This window comes from Megascapheus bottae, chromosome 6, assembly GCF_031878675.1.
Source record: "Megascapheus bottae isolate mThoBot1 chromosome 6, mThoBot2.hap1, whole genome shotgun sequence".
Lineage (NCBI taxonomy): Eukaryota > Metazoa > Chordata > Mammalia > Rodentia > Geomyidae > Megascapheus > Megascapheus bottae.
In genome coordinates, this window is record NC_143514.1 from 24,702,039 (window position 1) to 24,721,964 (window position 19,926).

The 19,926-nt window shown below is 35.9% G+C and overlaps 1 protein-coding gene across 1 annotated transcript in view; it reads left to right on the plus strand.

Annotated features, from left to right (window-relative positions):
* The window catches only part of Col24a1 (collagen type XXIV alpha 1 chain), a 247,900-nt gene that overhangs the window by 152,781 nt on the left and 75,193 nt on the right, over window positions 1-19,926 (plus strand). Inside the window, exons 30-36 of the mRNA XM_090333967.1 lie at window positions 1,002-1,055; window positions 1,300-1,344; window positions 1,462-1,506; window positions 6,267-6,320; window positions 8,943-8,996; window positions 19,114-19,167; window positions 19,384-19,437. Of these exons, the coding sequence (XP_090190093.1) occupies window positions 1,002-1,055; window positions 1,300-1,344; window positions 1,462-1,506; window positions 6,267-6,320; window positions 8,943-8,996; window positions 19,114-19,167; window positions 19,384-19,437 (360 nt within the window). The remainder of the gene's footprint in view (window positions 1-1,001; window positions 1,056-1,299; window positions 1,345-1,461; window positions 1,507-6,266; window positions 6,321-8,942; window positions 8,997-19,113; window positions 19,168-19,383; window positions 19,438-19,926) is intronic.

A 19,926-nucleotide genomic window follows, 5' to 3' on the forward strand; every position in this document is an offset into this window, starting at 1 on the left:
GCTGAACTTTTGAAATTTATCAAAATGAACTACAAGAAATGGAAATATGAGTTGCTGTTGTTGGTAATTATGATGGTGCTTGTTTTTCTTTGGATTTGTTTCTTTTAGAGGTGATAAGTGGGGCTCAGAAAGGGAGAGAGGAAAGATGAGCAAAAGCAATTATGCTATTCAGTATACACTATGTGGGAAATGATCTATGTAACGTGTGTGCAAGAATGGGAGGCGGAAACAGGAAAAGCAAAAGAAGGGGACTCACTAACTGACTTATGAAATGATAATCTTAACAATAATAAAAAAATTGTTTTAGTAATAAAATAATTTTAAAGAGATTCCTCGCATGTGATAAACTGAATAAAATATTAATATACTAAATATATGTTACAAACTCCTCAACAATTGTGATAATGTTTTTCCTATAGTCATTTGATTCACTACTTGGTATGGTATCTTTAAAACATGGGCCTGAGCCAGGCACTAATGGCTACTCATGCCTGTAATCTTAGCTATTCAGGAGGCTGAGACCTGATATGGCTCAAAGCCAGCCTAGCAGGCAAGAAAATCCATGAAACTTTTATCTCCAATTAGTCACCAAGAGGTAGAAGCCGACATATGGCTCAGGTGATAGAGCCCTAGTCATGAGCAAGAAAAGCTCAGAGACAACACTAGCCCGAGTTAAAGTCTTCAGTACTGGCACAGAGAGAGTGGAGGAGGGAGAGATAAAGAGGGAGAGAAAAATAAGAGAGAGAAAGAGGAAGAGAGAGAGAAAATAAGAGAAAGGAAAACAAAAAAACATCCCATGGGCTTGATTTTTCCATAGGAAAAGTTTCAATGGTATACACCACAGCTGTTTTCTTTTCTGTTGAGGGCATGAAGCAAGCATAAGTTTGTCAATTTCAAAACAACACCATGTATTTGTCTGTAAGGACACATAGCAACAAAAAGGACATAAAAGGAAGGGAACATTTCAAATTAACATCAGGGTGTGTTTTTTTCACCTCTAGGGCCCAAGAGGACCAGATGGTCTCCCAGGGGAACGAGGTACACAAGGTGCTAAGGTAATAACTAATATCCTTTTTTCACATGCAGTTACATTAGCGTCATGCTTTCTACCTTTAGAAAAATGATATATTCTCTCACAAACATAGAATTCTAAATTTTATCTGGTGTAAGTATGAAATATGCGTAAAGTTCTTATTACACATACAGAAATTTAAAGTACCGAGCTATGTTTTTTTTTCTGTATACTAACATGTGTAAGACAATACTTAACTAATTCATCTGTTATTGATATTTTGTTAGGGTGAAAAAGGAAATCAAGGGAAACGAGGGCCTCATGGTCTCACTGTAAGTAATAAAACATTTCTCTTTAAGCATGAACATTGTAAATTTCTTGTTTTCTTGATTCTTTCTCCTGTTATTTGGGGAGGGGGTTACTTGATCTCAACATATTTTTTTCTATAGGGTAAGACTGGAAACCCTGGAGAGAGAGGAGTTCAAGGGAAGCCAGTAAGTAATAAAAAGTAGTCAAATTATGAACAAGTTTAATCTGCTTTGGAGTTGGGTATACAAATAAAAGGCTTTGAGAATTTTCTGACTAATAAAAATTGTATGTATTTGTACTGTATAAGTGATAAGTTGATATATATATAAATTATGAAGTGAACATCTTTCATCTCTAACATAACTATTATTTGGCATTCAGTATATTAGATTAAGAGAATACAAATCCCTTTCTCTCTCTGTCATTTATCAAGTTACTATTTTACTATTCAAGTGAACTAAATTAATTTTGCTATTTTAAGAATAACTAAATTAAGTTACTATTTAAGCAAATTCCTTACCCACTATGGAATAAGCTGGTATTGACAACTGTTACTGTTACCTCACTCTAATTATGATAACATAGATTTTCTATAAACCCATATTAAATAAAACGGTGTCATATATAAGTATAATGAGACTTAATAAATCAGTGTAAGAAACTTCTTTGAGGTCTCTTGGTAGTTTTTTTAGCCCACCATAAATGCTTTTTTGATCCTTTGTCATGTGCAACCATGTGTGGCATGCTTTCTCTCAAAACAGCTCCAAAAGCTTTTAGTATATTACAGTGCTAGGTATTTTCCTAACTTTGAACATCTTACTAGGATTATACATTGTGTCCCTTAGATGGAACAAGTTCTGTGATTATAATCACAAATTAGCAGAGGAAAGTGTTAAAAAGGGCTCATATATGCCTATAAAAACATAAACATGTGAAATAGTACATAAAAGCATATAAGTTTAAATGAATATTTTAAGCACTTTTGTTCTAAATCGTAATTTTGGTGACACTTTGATGTGACATACACACTTGTTCAGGTAGTTTAAAGTTGTAAAACTATATAATCATGTAACTAGATTGCAGCTGAAGAACAAGAAAAGGGTAAGATAAAAATCATTTAGTTGTAGTAATGTCCCTAATGTCACAGTGTTTACTTGTTCCTATTTAAATCTGCTGCCCCCTGCCTGTCATTTCACACAATAGCATTACATTTGGTAGTGGTCATACTTAAACAATCAGAAACTTAACAGATCAGAGGGAAAAGTGACTGAGCAAGGAAAGCATTTTATCATTGACATTGCATTGCTACCTGAAGTCATTCCCAGAGAACATCCTTGGGTCTTCAGCTTCCTCATCTGGGTTTTACTATTATTATATCAGTGTTAACATTGTTCCCATGGATTCTGGTTATTTTGCTGTGTTTCATGCAAGCATATTATAGTGAATGCTGAAATTGGAAACTCCAGTTCGTTTTTCTCTTTTTTAAAAAAGTGAGGCCCAGAGAAATAAAATCACTGAGTTATTTGCACACTTTTGGCTTTGCTTTTCAGCATAGATAAACGTTGTATTTAATGTTTGCCTTCATTTCTTAATTTTATCTCTCAGCAAATAAGACTCATAGACTGATGAAAGAGCAAAGTTCCCTTAACAGATGCCCTAGGCTAGGCATTAAATCATGAGTTTGTAATAGTGGTTGAGGTTTACTTACCACTATGCCTACAATGTCTCTTTAATCGAACTGAGATTTTAAGGAAGCAAAAAGCAAGTTTTTATTTTTGAACGCTAGAAAAGCTATAAAGATTTGTCTTAACATTCAGACATGAGATAATGGCTGATCAAACTTGTAAAGCCAGAGTCAATGCTTTTAGTTTTGCAAATCATATAAAATGATAGCAAATCATACATCACTGATATTTTATCTACTGTTTCTATCAATTGATGATCTTAGGGTATAAAATTCTAATTTTGTAATTCTCTATTTTGCTGTTTAATTCCATCACATTTTACTTGTCTATTTTGGAATTAAAACTTTATTCATTATATTTTTCTGATCATCTCACCATTTTACCATCTAAAAATATTTCTGTTTTCATGGAAATATTTTACTTTTAGTGATACTGTATCTTTTGAAATCTACTTTGAATACTCTTACATAGTTTCTCCAATCTTGTTGTCCTTGCTGTGTTTGCAGTTTACACATACCTACATATTTATGTTGAATGTATTATACTTGTATCTTGCTTTTCTCATTATTCTAGGTCAGGGGTCAGCAATTTTTTCAGTAAGTTTCATAAAAGAGATATTTGTGTTAAATATTGAGTATATATAAGACACTTGAAGCTATACAGGCTAATTTGCCAATACTTTGCATTTCATACTACAATTATTTTATTTATTAAATCTACATATGTTATTAATCCCTCATGGAAGCCTATTTTGCTCTAATATAAACAATGTTTATTTCACTATAGATGAAATATGTATATAGAGAAATATATTGACAAAATATATTGATTTTTATTCATCTATTTCTATTTCTGATATTCTTCACTTTGGAGTATATTTTGTTTTGGTTTTCTTGTTTTGCTTTGTTGTTTTGACAAAACTTGGACTTGAATGAGGGGCTTTACACCTTTGCTTGGCTTTTTTGCTCAAAACTGAAGCCCTACCACTTGGAACCAAATCTCCAACTCCCAAGATTTGTATTTCTAAATGTTATTTTTCTGAAGTCTTGGACCTTCCTTTAGATTTCTTTTAGTGAAATCGTCTAATGGTGAATTCTCCTAATTTTTATTTACAAGATGTCTTTATTTCTCATCTGCTTTTGAAAGCTATGTTCACTGAATAGAGAATTCTGGGTTTCATTTGTTTCATTTTAATTAAAAATTATAAAGAGGCCATTATCTTTGTTCTCAGTCTTTGTGATGTGAAGTCCTCATTTATCCCTATTATTAATCCCCTACATAATGTATCTTCTGCTGTATTGCAGTCAGACTTGTTGGAAGTACAATACTGATTCTGTTACTTACCATATAACTTTGTACAAGTTAATTCAGTTCTCTGAATCTTTGTTCCCCTATCTTTAAAATAGATAATTTTTCATAAGGATAACAATGTTTATTACAATATGTTCATTAGCATAAGCATAGGCTCTGAAAAAATGACAATAGTCTTTATTACATTTATTGTTCTGATCATTACTGAGTTACAGTTATGGAGTACCGAGTTCTTTTACCAAATAATATGTTATTGATAGCATCTGAAAGCCTGGAGGAATCATTTTATTGGGTTCCAAGTTTTCTTTTTTGTGAGAAAACTTTTAGGCATCATTATCAATGTAAAAGGTATCAATTGCCTTTGCATTCAAAACACTTTACAATGAAAACTGGATAGAAACTATTCAAAGTTCTAAACTTGGATTCGTTGGATGCTTCAGTCTATCAGGCCCAGCAGGACCATTCATAGTGATCCCATTTCTTAGCTAAGATCCTGGAGTGAATGGAGAGGAGAGACGACTTTTGTTACTGAAAATGGTGTTACTTTAGCCAGACAAGAGACAATATATTTATGTTCTTCCCTGTTTTGAATGATCAACACTGAACATAGCATTGATTATAACTTAGGAGATTCTTCCTATCTAAAAATATCTTTATGAAATATCTTTTAAAATTTTACTTGACACATATTTATGTAGAATATGATTTTCAGTACATATATTATATACAATGTGCAACTATCAAATCAGGACAAATGATATATCCCTCACTTTATATCATACTATTTCTCTGTATCAAGAAAATTCAAATTAAACTGCCATATGGTCCACCAATTCTACATTAAATATACATCCAAAAGAATGACTGAAGGGTAGGGAGTTTGGCCTAGTGGTAGAGTGCTTCCCTCACATGCACCAAGACCCAGGTTTGATTCCTTAGTACCACATACATAGAAAAAAGCTGTAAGTGGTGCTGTAGCTCAAAAGGTAGAGCTCTAGCTTTGAAAAAGCTCAAGGACAATGTTCAGGCCCTAAGTTAAAGTTCCTTGACTAGCAAAAAAAAAAAGGAATGGTTAAGGCACACTCACACTCAGACACATGTTCACAGCAACTCATTCATATTAGCAAAAAGGTAGAGGCAACCTAGGTGTTCATTGACTGAGCATTCCACATAAAATAGAAAAGTAACCAGCCTTAAAAGGAAGAAAATATTGACCCATGCCACCACAAGGATAAACCTAGGAGACATTTACCGAGTGAAATTATCTAGACCTAACAGTGCAAGTGTTATATGATCCCACTTATGGAAGGAACCTAGAATATCAAATTCTGTGACCAGCAACAGAAGGATGGTTACCAGGGAAAGCAAAGATGAAGAGTTAGTGTTCATCTGGCACCAAATTTCATTTAGAAGATAAACAAGGGACCGGGAGTTTGGCCTAGTGGTTAAAGTGCTTGCCTAGCATGCATGAAGACCCGGGTTCGATTCCTCGGTACCACATATATAGAAAAAAGCCGGAAGTGGTGCTGAGGCTCAAGTGGTAGAGCTCTAGCCTTGAGAAAGTCCAAGGACAGTGCTCAGGCCCTGAGCTCAAGCCCAGAACTGGCAAAAAAAAAAAAAAAGAAGATAAACAAGTTGTGGAAATGGATGGTGGGGTTCATTGTTGATGCCAAAGTGCTGTGTCATTAAAGGTGCTAAATGGCAGATCCTCTTTAATGTTCTCCTTACAACCAAAGACTAAAAAGAAACATGGGAAGGAGTAACAATGTTCAAGAAGTACTCAATACCTTACAAATGTAACTGTAACCCTCCTATATATCACCCTGATAATAAAATAAAATAATAAAATAAAAAGATGTAAGAAGAATCTGAAATGAGAGTTAAGGTAAGAAAATGAAAACATTTTAAGCACAGTTTTTCTTCTACAAGTTTCTCATTCATTCATCCAGGGATTACAGGGACTCCCCGGAAATACAGGAGACAGAGGATTCGCAGGAGAACCAGTAAGTTTACCTTTGTACAATTTATAATTTTTTCCATTGCTATTTCTCTGCTGTACTGTGACATATATTTCAGAAAGCAGAATTTGTCATAGACAACATAAAGAGTATTAAGTAGAATGACTATATTACTATATTAACATTACAGACTGTAGAGAATGTTGTTTTTGTCATGTGCAGTGATGGCTTTCTAGATTCATGTAAACTAATTTTTTACTATTGCTCAATACATAAAAACAAAGCATGTTTTTATTGTCAACAAGATAAACTCTTTTTGAATCTCAGGAATTCTCTCTGAAGGTCTGACTGTTCGTATAAGTCTTACATTCTCTCACACATGTGCACACACACACAAACATACATGCACACATTTATGAAGCTAATTCTACAATAAGAAAAAAATATAGGGGCCGGGAGTTTGGCCTAGTGGTTAAAGTGCTTGCCTAGCATGCATGAAGACCCGGGTTCGATTCCTCGGTACCACATACATAGAAAAAAGCCAGAAGTGGTGGTGAGGCTCAAGTGGTAGAGCTCTAGCCTTGAGAAAGTCCAAGGACAGTGCTCAGGCCCTGAGCTCAAGCCCAGGACTGGCAAAAAAAAAAAAAAAGAAAAAAAGAAAAAAATATAGAGAAGCCAAACTACATCTAATGGATCAAAATTTAAAAACATGGCAGAAATACTGTTGTATCAACAATGCCAAAACTCTTACATCACTGTTTTGCACATTTCATTTAATTGTAGAGTCTCCCAGAACAATAAGTTGTGAAAAGGAAAGACTTAGTCATATCTTACAATGTATTCTTTATTGCCAGTGAAGTCATGCTTCTGATTAATCATGTAAGATGTAAGATGCTGTAATGGGCTCCTAAGATTTACAGTACAGTACAGTCTTTCATGCCATGACTTTGATTTTATCATCAGTTGACACAAAGGTTTAGAGGTGGCCTTTGCATAATTCATTTAGGTAGTGCTAAGTAGAATATTCTAACAAAAAGTAAGCTTAACAAACTGTATTGATTCCCTGTTACATGCTTAGCCTATGATATAAAGTCTCCAAACAATCGTAAAGAGTTGACAATGTGTATATATTTTTTTCAAGCAGACGATCCCAACATATAAAAGACATTGATTTTATACAGCTAAATCCTTCTTGGTTTGCTTTCCAATTTTATGACTTTTGCCATCCCAGTTCTAATATTTATTTTACCTCAAATAATGTTTTTAGCATAGTTTACTTAAATATCAGTTTCCCTGATGGCCTTGGGACCATTTCTTTGATCTTTATAATCACCTTTCCTGGTGCAAGGTCTGATATATTCAATTATTCAATGTATGTTTGTTAAGTTGACTTGACAAAAGTGATATAGTCATAAGTGTACTCATGCAGCCAGAGGTAACATGATATGAGGTGAAATGGAATTAAAAATAATGAATCTTAATGAAGACACCCAGATAGAGATAAATATATCAGTAAATCTACACCAGTAGTACATGCATGTAAGGTAGGATTTATACAAGAAAGGACTTTTTAACTAAATCTCAACTCAACTTGAAGGTCATGAGGTTGTGGAGCTAGTAAATAAAATATAAATCAATTTATACTGGATATAATAGCCTTTATGGAAGGTATTTGAACTGTCTAATGAAGTGATGGAAGAGAACTGTTGAGCTGCAGAGCAATATGGCTCACATCTGTAATTCCAACTGTTCGCAAGGTGTAAATTGGAAGGAATGTGGTTTGAGGCCAGTCTGCGCAAGAATTTAGTGAGATTTCATCTCACCAAAAAGCTTAACATGGTATCTTAAACCTGCTATCTCCCCCATGGAGAGGCTTAGCACTGTGAGTCACAATTCAGACCACATAGGGCAGAAATCACAAGACTCTACCTGAAAGATAACTGAAGCAAAAATGTTAGGATCATGGTTCAAGTGATAGAGCACTTTTATGAGTGCAAGGTCATGACTTCAAACCCAGAATCATTAAAAAGAAAAAAAGTAATAATAAGAGGAAGAAAGAGAAAGAAGGGGAGAGATTAACACAATGTACGTAGACATTAATTGAAGTACTATTTACTATAGTATCTACATACACTGGAATATTATTCAGCAATACAAAGAAATGAGTTGCAAAGCAAAAATAAAATTATAAAAGTACACTAAGTCCATGTTTACTGAATGAAAGAATCCAATATAAAAGGCTACATGCTGCATGATTCCAATTATATATTTTGAGAAAAGCAAAGTATTGAGAAAGTATCATATTTATTCCTTTTGTCTCACATTTGCCAGAAATAATAGGTACATGAATGATTACCACACCCATTAAATTAGATAATACTGTGCCTTTAGTACAGTGTTTGGTATTTGTTAGATGCTTTATAATGTTTATTTACTAAATGAGCGAATTAAGAGATAAAGCATAGTTTAACAGCATTCATAAAGAACACAAATGGAACAACTGAAGATACACTTTGTCTAGAGGGAGTAACAATTTTCTTTATGTTACTAGTTTATTTTGCATTATTGTATATGTTGTTTTATGAATTCTATATTTAGGTGTATATATGCATGTATATGTATGGGGCTACCTTTGATTCTTATATAGTAAATCCTATTTGAATATAGGGACCACGAGGACTGAAAGGTGATGCAGGACCTCCTGGAGAAACCGGTTTTGAGGTGATTTTTGTAGATTTTTTCAATTTCCTTGGTAATTAATACCTTCATCGACTCTAAGATAAGGCTAACATTTTGTCAAGTATGTAGCAGGAAGAATCGTGTCAATGTATTTTCTTCTATATTTATAAAATATAGAGCAGAAGTGATAATTATAAAACTGTTTTTCTTTATATTTTGCCATGGTAGAGATCAAACCCAGCCTTGAACATGCTAGCTACAGAGCCACTTCCTCAATTCTTGGGAATGTTGTTTTCATTTTATAATCATGAGTTTCATTGTGATACCTCTTTCTTTCTTTCTTTCTTTCTTTCTTTCTTTCTTTCTTTCTCTTTCTCTCTTTCTTTTCTTTCTTTCTCTCTTTCTTTCTTTCTCTTTCTCTCTTTCTCTCTTTTTCTCTTTCTTTCTTTCTCTCGGTTATGGGGCTTGAATGCTGGTCCTAGGTGCTGTCCCTGAGCCCTTCAGCTCAGAGCTAGCACTCCAGTACTTTGAGCCACAGCACCACTTCTAGTTTTCTGGTGGTTAATTGGAGATAAGAGTCTCACAGACATTCCTGCCAGGGCTGTCTTTGAACCGTGATCCTCAAATCTCAGCCTCTTAAGTATCTAGGACTACAGGTATGAGCCACCACCACCTGGCTCATTTTGATATCTTTATACCTGCATACATGTTTTCAACCATATTTATTCACATTACTCTCTTGTGTCCACTTTTCCTTCCTGCTAGCCCCTCAAATCTTCCACCATGTACATTCCTGTCCATGTCCATCGGTCTGTCTGTCCATTTGCTTGTTTGTTTTTAGGTATAAATTCTGAAAATGAGAGAAAATATACTGTTTGTGCTTATGACTCTGCCTTATTTTGCTTAACATTATGGTGATTTCCAGCTCCACCCATTTTCCTGCAAATGAGTTCCTTTCATTCTTCTTTGTGACTATATATTGCTCCGTAATATTTTAGGCCTTTGTTCATTGCTAGGCACCTAGGCTATTCCATAATTTGGCTGCTATGAATTGTACAGCAATAAGCACAGGTGTGCAGGTACTTCTGTTGTGTACCAACTTTGGTTCCAGTGGACATTTTAAATAAGCACAGCATAGAAGATTCACATTTTAGTCCTATTTCCAATGTATCTGAGGAACCTCCAAAAGAATTCCACGACTAGCTAGACTAATTTACATTCCTATCCATCTTGTGCAAGTTCCTTTTCATCACGTAATCTCCAGCATTTATTGCATTTTTTTCTTGATGGTGGGTCATTGTGGTGAAATGGAATTTCAGTGTAATTTTGATTCACATTTCTTTGATGGCTAATGATGTTGTGCATTTCTTCACATACTCATTGGCCATTTTGTATGTCTTTTATTAAAGAATTTATTAACATTGATTTTTACATCATATTTCAAATAACATGTTTAACAACCGAGTATTCAAGAAGGGAATCTCTATATATGGTCACTGGCACTTAGTTTTTAGAACATAATCAAAATTAGGCTAAGGGTTTGTATATCATAGATACATATTAATTTATGAAATAAAACATTATGTCTATAGAATCCTAGGTTTTTATGTCTATGGAGTTATGTTTATATTTCTAATACCATGTCCATAGCATTGGGTATGCAAATATTGAGTCTTCTCTTGTACTGTTTGGATCTAATAGCCACATATTAAGGATACCATGTGCCTTTTGTTCCTTAGGTCTTGACTTGTCTCACTCAACATGATTCACTCTAGATTCATCCACTTCCCTACGAATACCATTATTTTACCTTGTCTGTTGGCTATGTAGAATTCCATTGTATATATATACCACATTTTCTGTATCCATTCATCTGCAGTAGGGCATCTGGATTGTTTCCATCGCCTGGCTATTGTGAATAGTGCAGAGATAAACATAGCTGAGCAGGTGTCCTTATATCCCATGCTCATGGCTAGGGAGAACCAACATAGTGAAAATGGCTATACTGCCAAAATTGATATATAAATTCAATGCAATCCCCATTAAATCCCAAAGACATTCTTTTCTGAAATAGAAGATACAATCCAAAGGTTCATATGGAACAAGAAAAGACCTAGAATAGCCAAAACAATTCTAGGCAAAAAGAGCAATGCAGGTGGTATTACAAAACCATACTTCAAGCTCTACTATAGAGCCATAATAGCAAAAAACCATATGGTATTGGCATAAAAACAGACCAGAAGATCAGTGGAACAGAATAGAAGACCCAGAAATAGAACCGCATACCTATAGTCAACTTGTATTTGACAAAGGAGCCAAAGATATACAGTGGAACAAACACAGTCTGTTCAATTATTGGTGCTGGAAAAACTGGGCAGCCACATGCAGAAAACTAAAAATTGACCCTAGCCTTTCACCATGCACAAGCATTAACTCAAAGTGGATCAAAGACCTCAACGTCAGACCGGAAACCATGAAACTGCTACATGATAGAGTAGGAGAGACACTGGAACTCATAGGCACAGGCAAAAGATTCCTGAACAGAATCCCAGGATCACAACAGATTGGAGAGAGACTTGATAAATGGGACTACCTAAAAATAAAAAGTTTCTGCACAGATAAAAGCATAGTTGCAAAAGTAGAGAGACAGCCAACCAACTGAGAAAAGATATTTACCAATAAATAATACATCAGACATCAAGAAGCTAATCCCCCACAAAGCCAACAAACCATTCACTAAATGGGCAAGGGAACTAAAAAGAGACATATCAGAAGAAGAGATTAAAATGACAGAAAAGCATATGAGAAAATGTTCATCATCTATGGTCATAAAGGAAATTCAAATAAAAACAAGCCTAAGATAGCACCTTACCCCAACAAGAATGGCCAAGATTTTGAACTTAGACAATGACAGACAGTTGCTGGCGGGGTTGTGGAGAAAAAGGAACCCTACTACACTGCTGATGGGATTGTAAACTAGTTCAGCCAAGCTGGAAGGCAGTGTGGAGGTTTCTTAAGGAACTGAAAATAGACCTTCCCTATGATTCCGCCATACCACTTCTGGGCATCTACCCTGAACATCATTTTGTGTGTCTTTTGAGAACTGTCGATTCAATTTGTGTACCCATTGATTTGATAGGTTAATTCTTTCAGTGTTTAATTTTTGTGTTTCTTATATGTCCTAGATACTTACTCCATATTTATTCCATTATTAATAAGTAGCAAGACTTTTTCCATGCTCTGCTCTGTCTTCTCACCCTTGTAATTGTTTCTAATTCAGTGCAAAAATTTTTACTGTAATTCCACTTGTTAATTCTTGCTTGTATCTGTGAGTTATTGAAGTCCTATTCAGAAAGTTGTTGCCTATGCCCAAGTCTAGAAATGTTTTCCTGTCATAGTTTGCGAACTTATAGTAAGACTTCCATTTTGAATGTTTGTATAAGATAAAGTCTAGTTTCAGGATACACATGTAGTTGTGAAGTTTCTCTTCATGAAGTTTCTTTTCAATTATGATGATGTCATCTCTTCTGTTTTTTATTTAATTTATTTTTTTTATTTTTTGAGTAGGGTATAGAGGGGTTACCGTTACATTCATCAGGTAGTGGGTGCATTAATTCTCACATTTTGATACCCCTTTTCAAGTTTCCATACCCCTATCCCTTTATTGCCTATGTCATCTTTTCTTCTACATAGATTGTTTTATTTTTGGTGCCCTTGTGACCAATCAGAGCACTAGCATATACAATACACCAAGCACAAAAATCAGATAAATTGAAAACAGGGGATCAACCACAGGGGGAAGAAAACAAAAGAAAAAAGAAATAAAACATATTTCTTTACTCTCTTTTTCTTTCCCCTATGGTTTATCCTGTGTTGTTGCTGTATCTGACTTTGGTGCCTGGTTTATTGTCTATGCATTTATTTGTTTATTTGAATCAGGGAAGGAAAGGGGAAAAACAAGATGATGAGACAAAGGACAAAGGATGAACCAGTGTAATAGCAATATTCACAAAACAATATGTTGGAAATGAGTTTACAACTTGGGAGGAGTTGGGGGAGGAAAAGTGGGAGAAAAACATGGGCAGGAGTAACAATGTTCATGAAGTAATGTACTGAGGCCAGGAGTGTGGCCTAGTGGTAGAGTGCTTGCCTAGCATGTATGAAACCCTGGGTTCAATTCCTTGGTACTACATATGCAGAAAAAACCAGAAGTGGTACTGTGGCTCGAGTGGTAGAGTGCTAGCCTTGAGCAAAAAAAAGCTAAGGGATATTGCCCAGGCCCTAAATTCAAGCACCAGGACTGGGAAAAAAAAAGAAGTAATGTATTCACTACCTTACTGTAACCCCTCTAAAATCATCCTGATAATAAAATAACAAAACAAAACAACAACCACCATAAAGAAAAACCTCTTGTTTCCATATCTTAGAGTTCAATTCACTTATATGGTTATATGCATATAGCTATAGAGCTATTGTGATGCTTTCTAGGACTAAACTTGATTAATCTTCTAAAAAAGTTTCTTTTTCAAAAAATGGCTTCTGTTGTTTTTATAGCCTTCATTTCATTAACTTCTACCTTGATTTAAAAAAAAAAACTAACTTTTCATCTACTAATTTGGGTTCCCAGCCCTTAGTTTTGAGAGACAGCATCTCACTATGTAGCTCAGGCTCATGGAGAATTTGCAGTCTTCAGCTTCCATGTAACAAACACTGAGATTACAGGTACATACCACCATGCCTGGCAGACCTGAACTTTTTTTTTTTGCCAGTCCTGGGCTTGAGCTCAGGGCCTGAGCACTGTCCTTGGACTTTCTCAAGGCTAGAGCTCTACCACTTGAGCCTCAGCACCACTTCTGGCTTTTTTGTATGTATGCAGTACCATGGAATCGAACCCGGGTCTTCGTGCATGCTAGGCAAGCACTTTAACCACTAGGCCAAACTCCCGGCCCCAGACCTGAACTTTATACATACAAAGTTAGCTCTCTTTTAGCAGTTAGTTATTGGAAATTTGAGACACAAAAAGCTTTCCTTCCATACCTTTAGAGTTGACTTGATGGCCTTTCACTCTATGATGCTGTATCCTTTATAGAAATAATTTTAATTAATTTTGTATATGCTTTAGAATAATAGAATATATTTGGTATAATTATAAAATTCAGGAAACTTATTTCTGTTCTTAACTTTAGCAGTCTTCTGTTTTATCCTGGCTCCTATTAACCTACTCACACTTGGTTCTCCACTCTGCCTTCTCAATAACATTTGTCAATCTTGATAGTTAAGTCTTCCTACTTGCTTGGCTTTGCAATAATATTATCATAGCAGCCTTAATTACTAACATTATTTTGGCAACTCGACTCCATGCCTCTTCCCTTAACGCAAATTATTTTATTGTTATTTTTTCAGGTACTTACCTAGAAATCCCACAAACATCTCAACTACAAAACTATTACATCAATCCCATTTTCTATTCTTCCTTGTTTTACTCCCATCTTTATAAAAGATAACCATTATATAAACCTGACAGTAAAATTAAATTAAGGAAGAAATAAAAGTACAGCACCAAAAAGAAAGATAGCCATTGTTTCCAATAACCCCAAACTGACATTTGCCCTCGACTACTCCTCTGCTTCATTTTTTCCAGTTAGCAGTCTTCACTCTTTGAACAAGCCCTTTGTTGTCTCTATCTCGCACTTTCCATCTTGCGTATTTCCATCCTCTGCCTTTGTCAGTTCTCTCATTCTCCACACTATGCCATATCTCTTCTACCTCCCCTCATTCTGTCAGCCAGTTGTTAAACAGGCCGGCAGAAGTTAGAGAAAATGAAGTGTTATTATGTTTAGAATGGGCAGTATCCTAAAGATTATGGAAACCCTTGGAAATGTCACGAATGTTATAAACAAAGTAACAACAATTCTGTTGAAACGTTCATCTCCCTGTATCTTCTAGATTTGCTGACCTATTTCTCATCCCTCAATTATGCCATGTTTTCTTACTGCACACTGTGTCTCTGGATTTTTAGGACAAACTGTAGCCAAATCAATGCTCATGGCAATTCAATATACAGGATATAAACCTACTGATATGCATAGTTCCAGAATACTACAAAAGTACAGCAATGAGTTCTTAGACTTGCCTGAGGAAGGGAAAAATAAAGTACATTTGGAGGGATGGCAAGATGAGTTTTAAAGAAGTAAAGAGTTTTAGGTATAAAAAAAAGAGAAATAGGATAAGGGAATACTAAAAACAAACATAGTATAATAGACTTCAAATGATAAGCAATAAAATTCTTTGATGCTTAAATCAAAGTTTAAAAAAGACAGTAGAGCGGCTGAGAGTTTGGCCTAGAGGTAGAGTGCTTGCCTAGCATGCACAAAGACCCAGGTTCGACTCTTCAGTACCACATACATAGAAAAAAGCCGGAAATGGTGCTGAGGCGCAAGTTGTAGAGCTCTGGCTTTGAATAAGTCCAAGGACAGTGCTCAGGCCCTGAGCTCAAGCCCAGGACTGGCAAAAAAAAAAAAAAGAGATAGTAGAGCTGGATGCTGGTGGCTCATATCTGTAATCTTAGCTAATCAGAAAGCTGAAGTCTTAGAAAGGCAGTTCAAAGCTAGTCCAGGAAGGAACTTTTATGAAAAAATTCAAGTTAGCCCAGGAAGGAACTTTTGTGGAAAAAAAAAAGCCAAATCAGAGCTGTGGCTCACATGATAAGCACTAGCCTTGAGCAAATAAACTCAGGGATACTGCCCAGGCCCTGAGTTCAAACCCCAAGACTAACATAAATAGATAAATAAATAAATAATCATAGAATTAAAGTTAAACCATAAAAATCATGTGTGCCATTAAGTGGTTTTTTTTTTACTCTATGAGATTTTAAGCAATTGTATAGATAAACTCATTGATGGAGTCAGCTTTGTGTTTTGAGAAGATATTTCTAGCACCTAAGTGAAGATGTATTGGACAACACAAGGATAACAGCATGTCTGCCTAGTTCAAGCCTATTGTGTTGAACTAGGCAAGAAATGATGGAGGGCTGAACTAAGACAGTAAGCAGAGAAATACCTGTTATATAAATTCTGCAGAATCTCCATATGTGTGGGATTTGGAAAGTAAACATGAAAGAGATGTCAAAAATAATTCTCAGATTCCTAGGTTATATGACAGGATGTGGCCATCTGCTTCCTGAATCCATAAAAGAAAACTGTTAGGGAGGTCCAGGTCCCAATTGGCCAGGGTAAGCACCTAATGAATAGCAGAGCTTGACTTGAATATTTACCACTTATTATTCTATGCTGTAGGCTCTGAGCCCAAAGAAAGCTGAGAGAAATCATACCTCACAGCTGACATTTTAAAGGAATAGATCGTACTGTGAGATAAAGATGTTAGAGTTCAGTAGATGACTTAAGTAAAATATGGCAGATTAGAATGGTGATTGAGAGTAGTAGAAGCCCAAGGACAGATAAAAGGTAAGCTATGCCTCATTAAAAGAAACTCTGAGGTCAAATACTGAGTTTGTATTATATTACTAATGATTTGATCATCACAATGATAATGGTGCTTAATACTTAACTGTTAGATGTGATGTAGTATTTACATGCGTTACCGTATCAGTGAGTCCTTGTAACTTCCTAGACATGCATTTATTATTTCTATTATAGAGATAAATATATAGAAAAATAAACTAAGGTATGGAATTACTTGAGAGTAATAGCCAGTAGTCATACAGACTTTAAATTTCAACATAAGCCGACTGCCTCCAGAAACCAGGCTCTCTGTCCCTACAGCTGTCATTATGAATGACGCCAGTTTAAGCAGTGTGTAGATTTTTCCTGTAATATGTTTCTGAGAATAGTAATAGCAAACATTCAGGGTACTGGTGGCTCATGGCTATAATCCTAGCTACTTGAGGGGCTGAGGATTAATCGTTGTGGTTCAAAGCCATCTTCTCTGTGAGACACTTTGTGAGTCTTATAGCTCCAGTTAACCACCAAATCCTAGGGGGGAGCTGTGGCTTAGGTAGATTAAAACAAAAAATTAGGTAGGGATAGCACCTATGCTCTGAGTTCAAGCTCCAGGAACAATAAAGAACAAAAAAGCAAAGAGAGTGAAAAGAAATAGCAAAGAGATTTTTAAGTGCTAACCCAGAATTAATGTAAGTAAAGAGATACTTTATAAGAGAAGATCAGCTATTGATTTTCCCCCAAGAGGGAATAAAATATGTATGGCAATAGAAGCTGGCAGATGGGAGGAACTCAGAAACTGGGTCTTTCTATGAGATTACAAGAAATTTTGATATGAAAAAGGTCCAGGGAGTCTAGTGAGTTTTAATCTTAGAGTAATATCTTAAAATTCTATTATTTCTGAGATAAAACAGAAACACTGGCAGTCTGGTTTCCGGCTCCTTTTTCTTAAGTTGTCACTGTACTCTTACTCTTCTTTTATAACAGTGAAGATGTTACAAAGATGACCAAGAAAAAAATGAAAATAACAAACATTTCAAAATTAGGGAAGTAATGGTAAAAGAGGGGTATCAGGAACTAAACTTTTACCACAATGGCCTGCATTGGCTTATTGAGGACTCAAAACACAAATTATTAGCTCTAAGGAGAAAAACTGTGCATTTTATTGTAAGCCTGTTTCTTCCCTTGTGTCCGTACCTTCTGTTTTGCAAAGAAAAAAAATAATTGAAAATGGATTACAGAAGCTGAGTCAAAATAAAAAGCTAAACTTCCTCCCCTCGAAAATACTATGAAATTATATCAAAGGTATTTTAATCTCCAATAATCACAAGGAAGCGTAGCATCCATGGATCAGATCTGCTGAGGAATTTCTGAGGAAAGAGAGGAAACAGAATGGGGGCAAAGCAGAATGAAGAGAAGAGAGAAGTGGAGTGGGAGAAAGGGAGTGGGGAGAGGAAATGAAGGGAGGGACACACATAACTTGCCCAAATAAGATAAATATCTCAGAGAGACAAACACAATACAACAATTATATAAACTCTAAAGTCTAAGGCTGGACAGCTAAAGGTTACAGCTTGGATTTTCAAAATCAAAATAACCAAAAACATCCTAATAGATCTGGACCCATCATGAAACCATGATAGAGGAATATATAGTATGTTTTATACATATATATTTATACATATAATAAATTTACCTCTTATTTGTATGATACGTTTTAGTAAAAACAATGTAGAAAATCAATTGCTCTTAAGAAAGTGACTGTCAGATGGTGCAGAATTGGACAGAAAGAACAAAATGTGAGGAAATGCCTGCATATCTGAGGTTAGAAAATTCAAACAAGTAGGAATACATTTGTATTTCTTTGTTTTTAATTCGGCACTGGGTTTGAACAAAGGGTCTCATACGTGCTAAGCACGTTTTCTACCGCTTAAGCCACTCCACTAATCCTGTGTGTGTGTTGTACAGAGGCTTGAACTTTGAACCTCAAAGTCTTACTCAACTCTTTTGCTTTACCACTTCAGCCATGCCTCCAGTTCTAGCAATTTGTTTATTAATTGCAGGTAAGGGTTTCTCAGATTGTTCTGTCTGGGCCATCTTTGTGCCACAATCCTCAGATCTCAGCCTCCTCTGTAGCTCTGATGATAGGCCTGAGCCATCAGTCCCCTTTGATGTTGGTTATTTTCAAGATAGGGGCTCAATTTATCTCCAGGCTAGGATGGACTGCAATCCTCCTATTTGTGTTTTGCTTTTCTGCTAGGATGACGGGTTCATGCCACTGAGCCTCGTCATTGTTCTTCCTCTGTAGCTTGGTGTGGTGCCACCACATCCTAACACTGGTTGAGATCCATTTTTACAAACTTTTATGCCCCAGCTAACCTGTAACTTCAATCCCCCAGTGCTTGCCTCCCAAGTTGCTAAAATTACAGACTTGAGACATTGTGTCTGGCTTGTATTTTATTATCTGCTGAAGGCTTAAATGAGGGGACTGGTCTAAAAAGCCCCGATTTTGGGTAAAGTTAGTTGGGTATATGAACTGTCAAAGATTCTAAAAAAGACACTGATATTCATGTCTTAACAGTTATAAGAAGAAGCCAGCAAAGCTCTTCTGGACACAGATATTATACTTCCAAGCTAAACATCACTGCCACCTCCTGGGAGTGGTTGCTGCTTTCCTAAAGTGGTAAATTCTTTTCTTTCAGGGACCGCCAGGCCTTGAGGGAGAATCTGGTGTGCAGGGAGAGCTAGGTGCTAAGGTAACTTTCCTAAAAAAGAAGAAAAGAGGGTCTCTGAACTGTCAGTACCCTGTTTTGACAAACACCCCTTTTGACAAACACCATCTTTCACCAGCAGGTGAAAGGTGGTAGATAAAAGCGAGAAGTATTTTTGCAATCCTATTCCTTATGATGTTCTCGCCATACTTCAACATACCATTTTAGTGAAAATATTTGCCTTCCCCTTTGTTTCTTTAGGGAGATGTTGGGCCTGTGGGCAGCCCTGGAGGAGCTGGAGAGCCAGGCTTGCGAGTGAGTACCTTCAGGAGCCAGTGTCCTGCGGCCATCTGCTTCCCCCAGAAATTCAAACTTCATGGCCTAAATGCCTCAACAAGTACCATCCTTAACCTTTCTGATACACTGTAGAACACATTTGTCATTTCAAAAGCTATTTATCAAGCTCTATCCATTTGCACTCCTACTGTCATTTCATGTCCTAATCACATATTTTCTCAAAATCACGTGTACTCTGAAGAGCTCTGGCCAAATGGGCGAATTGGACTGCCCACGACTAATGGTGGCATTGAGAAATTCATCAACACATGAGCAACTTATAGATATTTGTTTGCCTGATGAGGCAGAGGAAGAACTGAGATATAATTTACATTTATTTAAAAACACCCTAGAATCCAGGTGCCAGAGACTTCTGCCTGTGATGCTACCCATTCAGAAGCCTGAGATCTGAGGGTCAGAGTTCAAAGCCAACTTAGGTAGGAAAATCCATGAGACTCTTATCCCCTA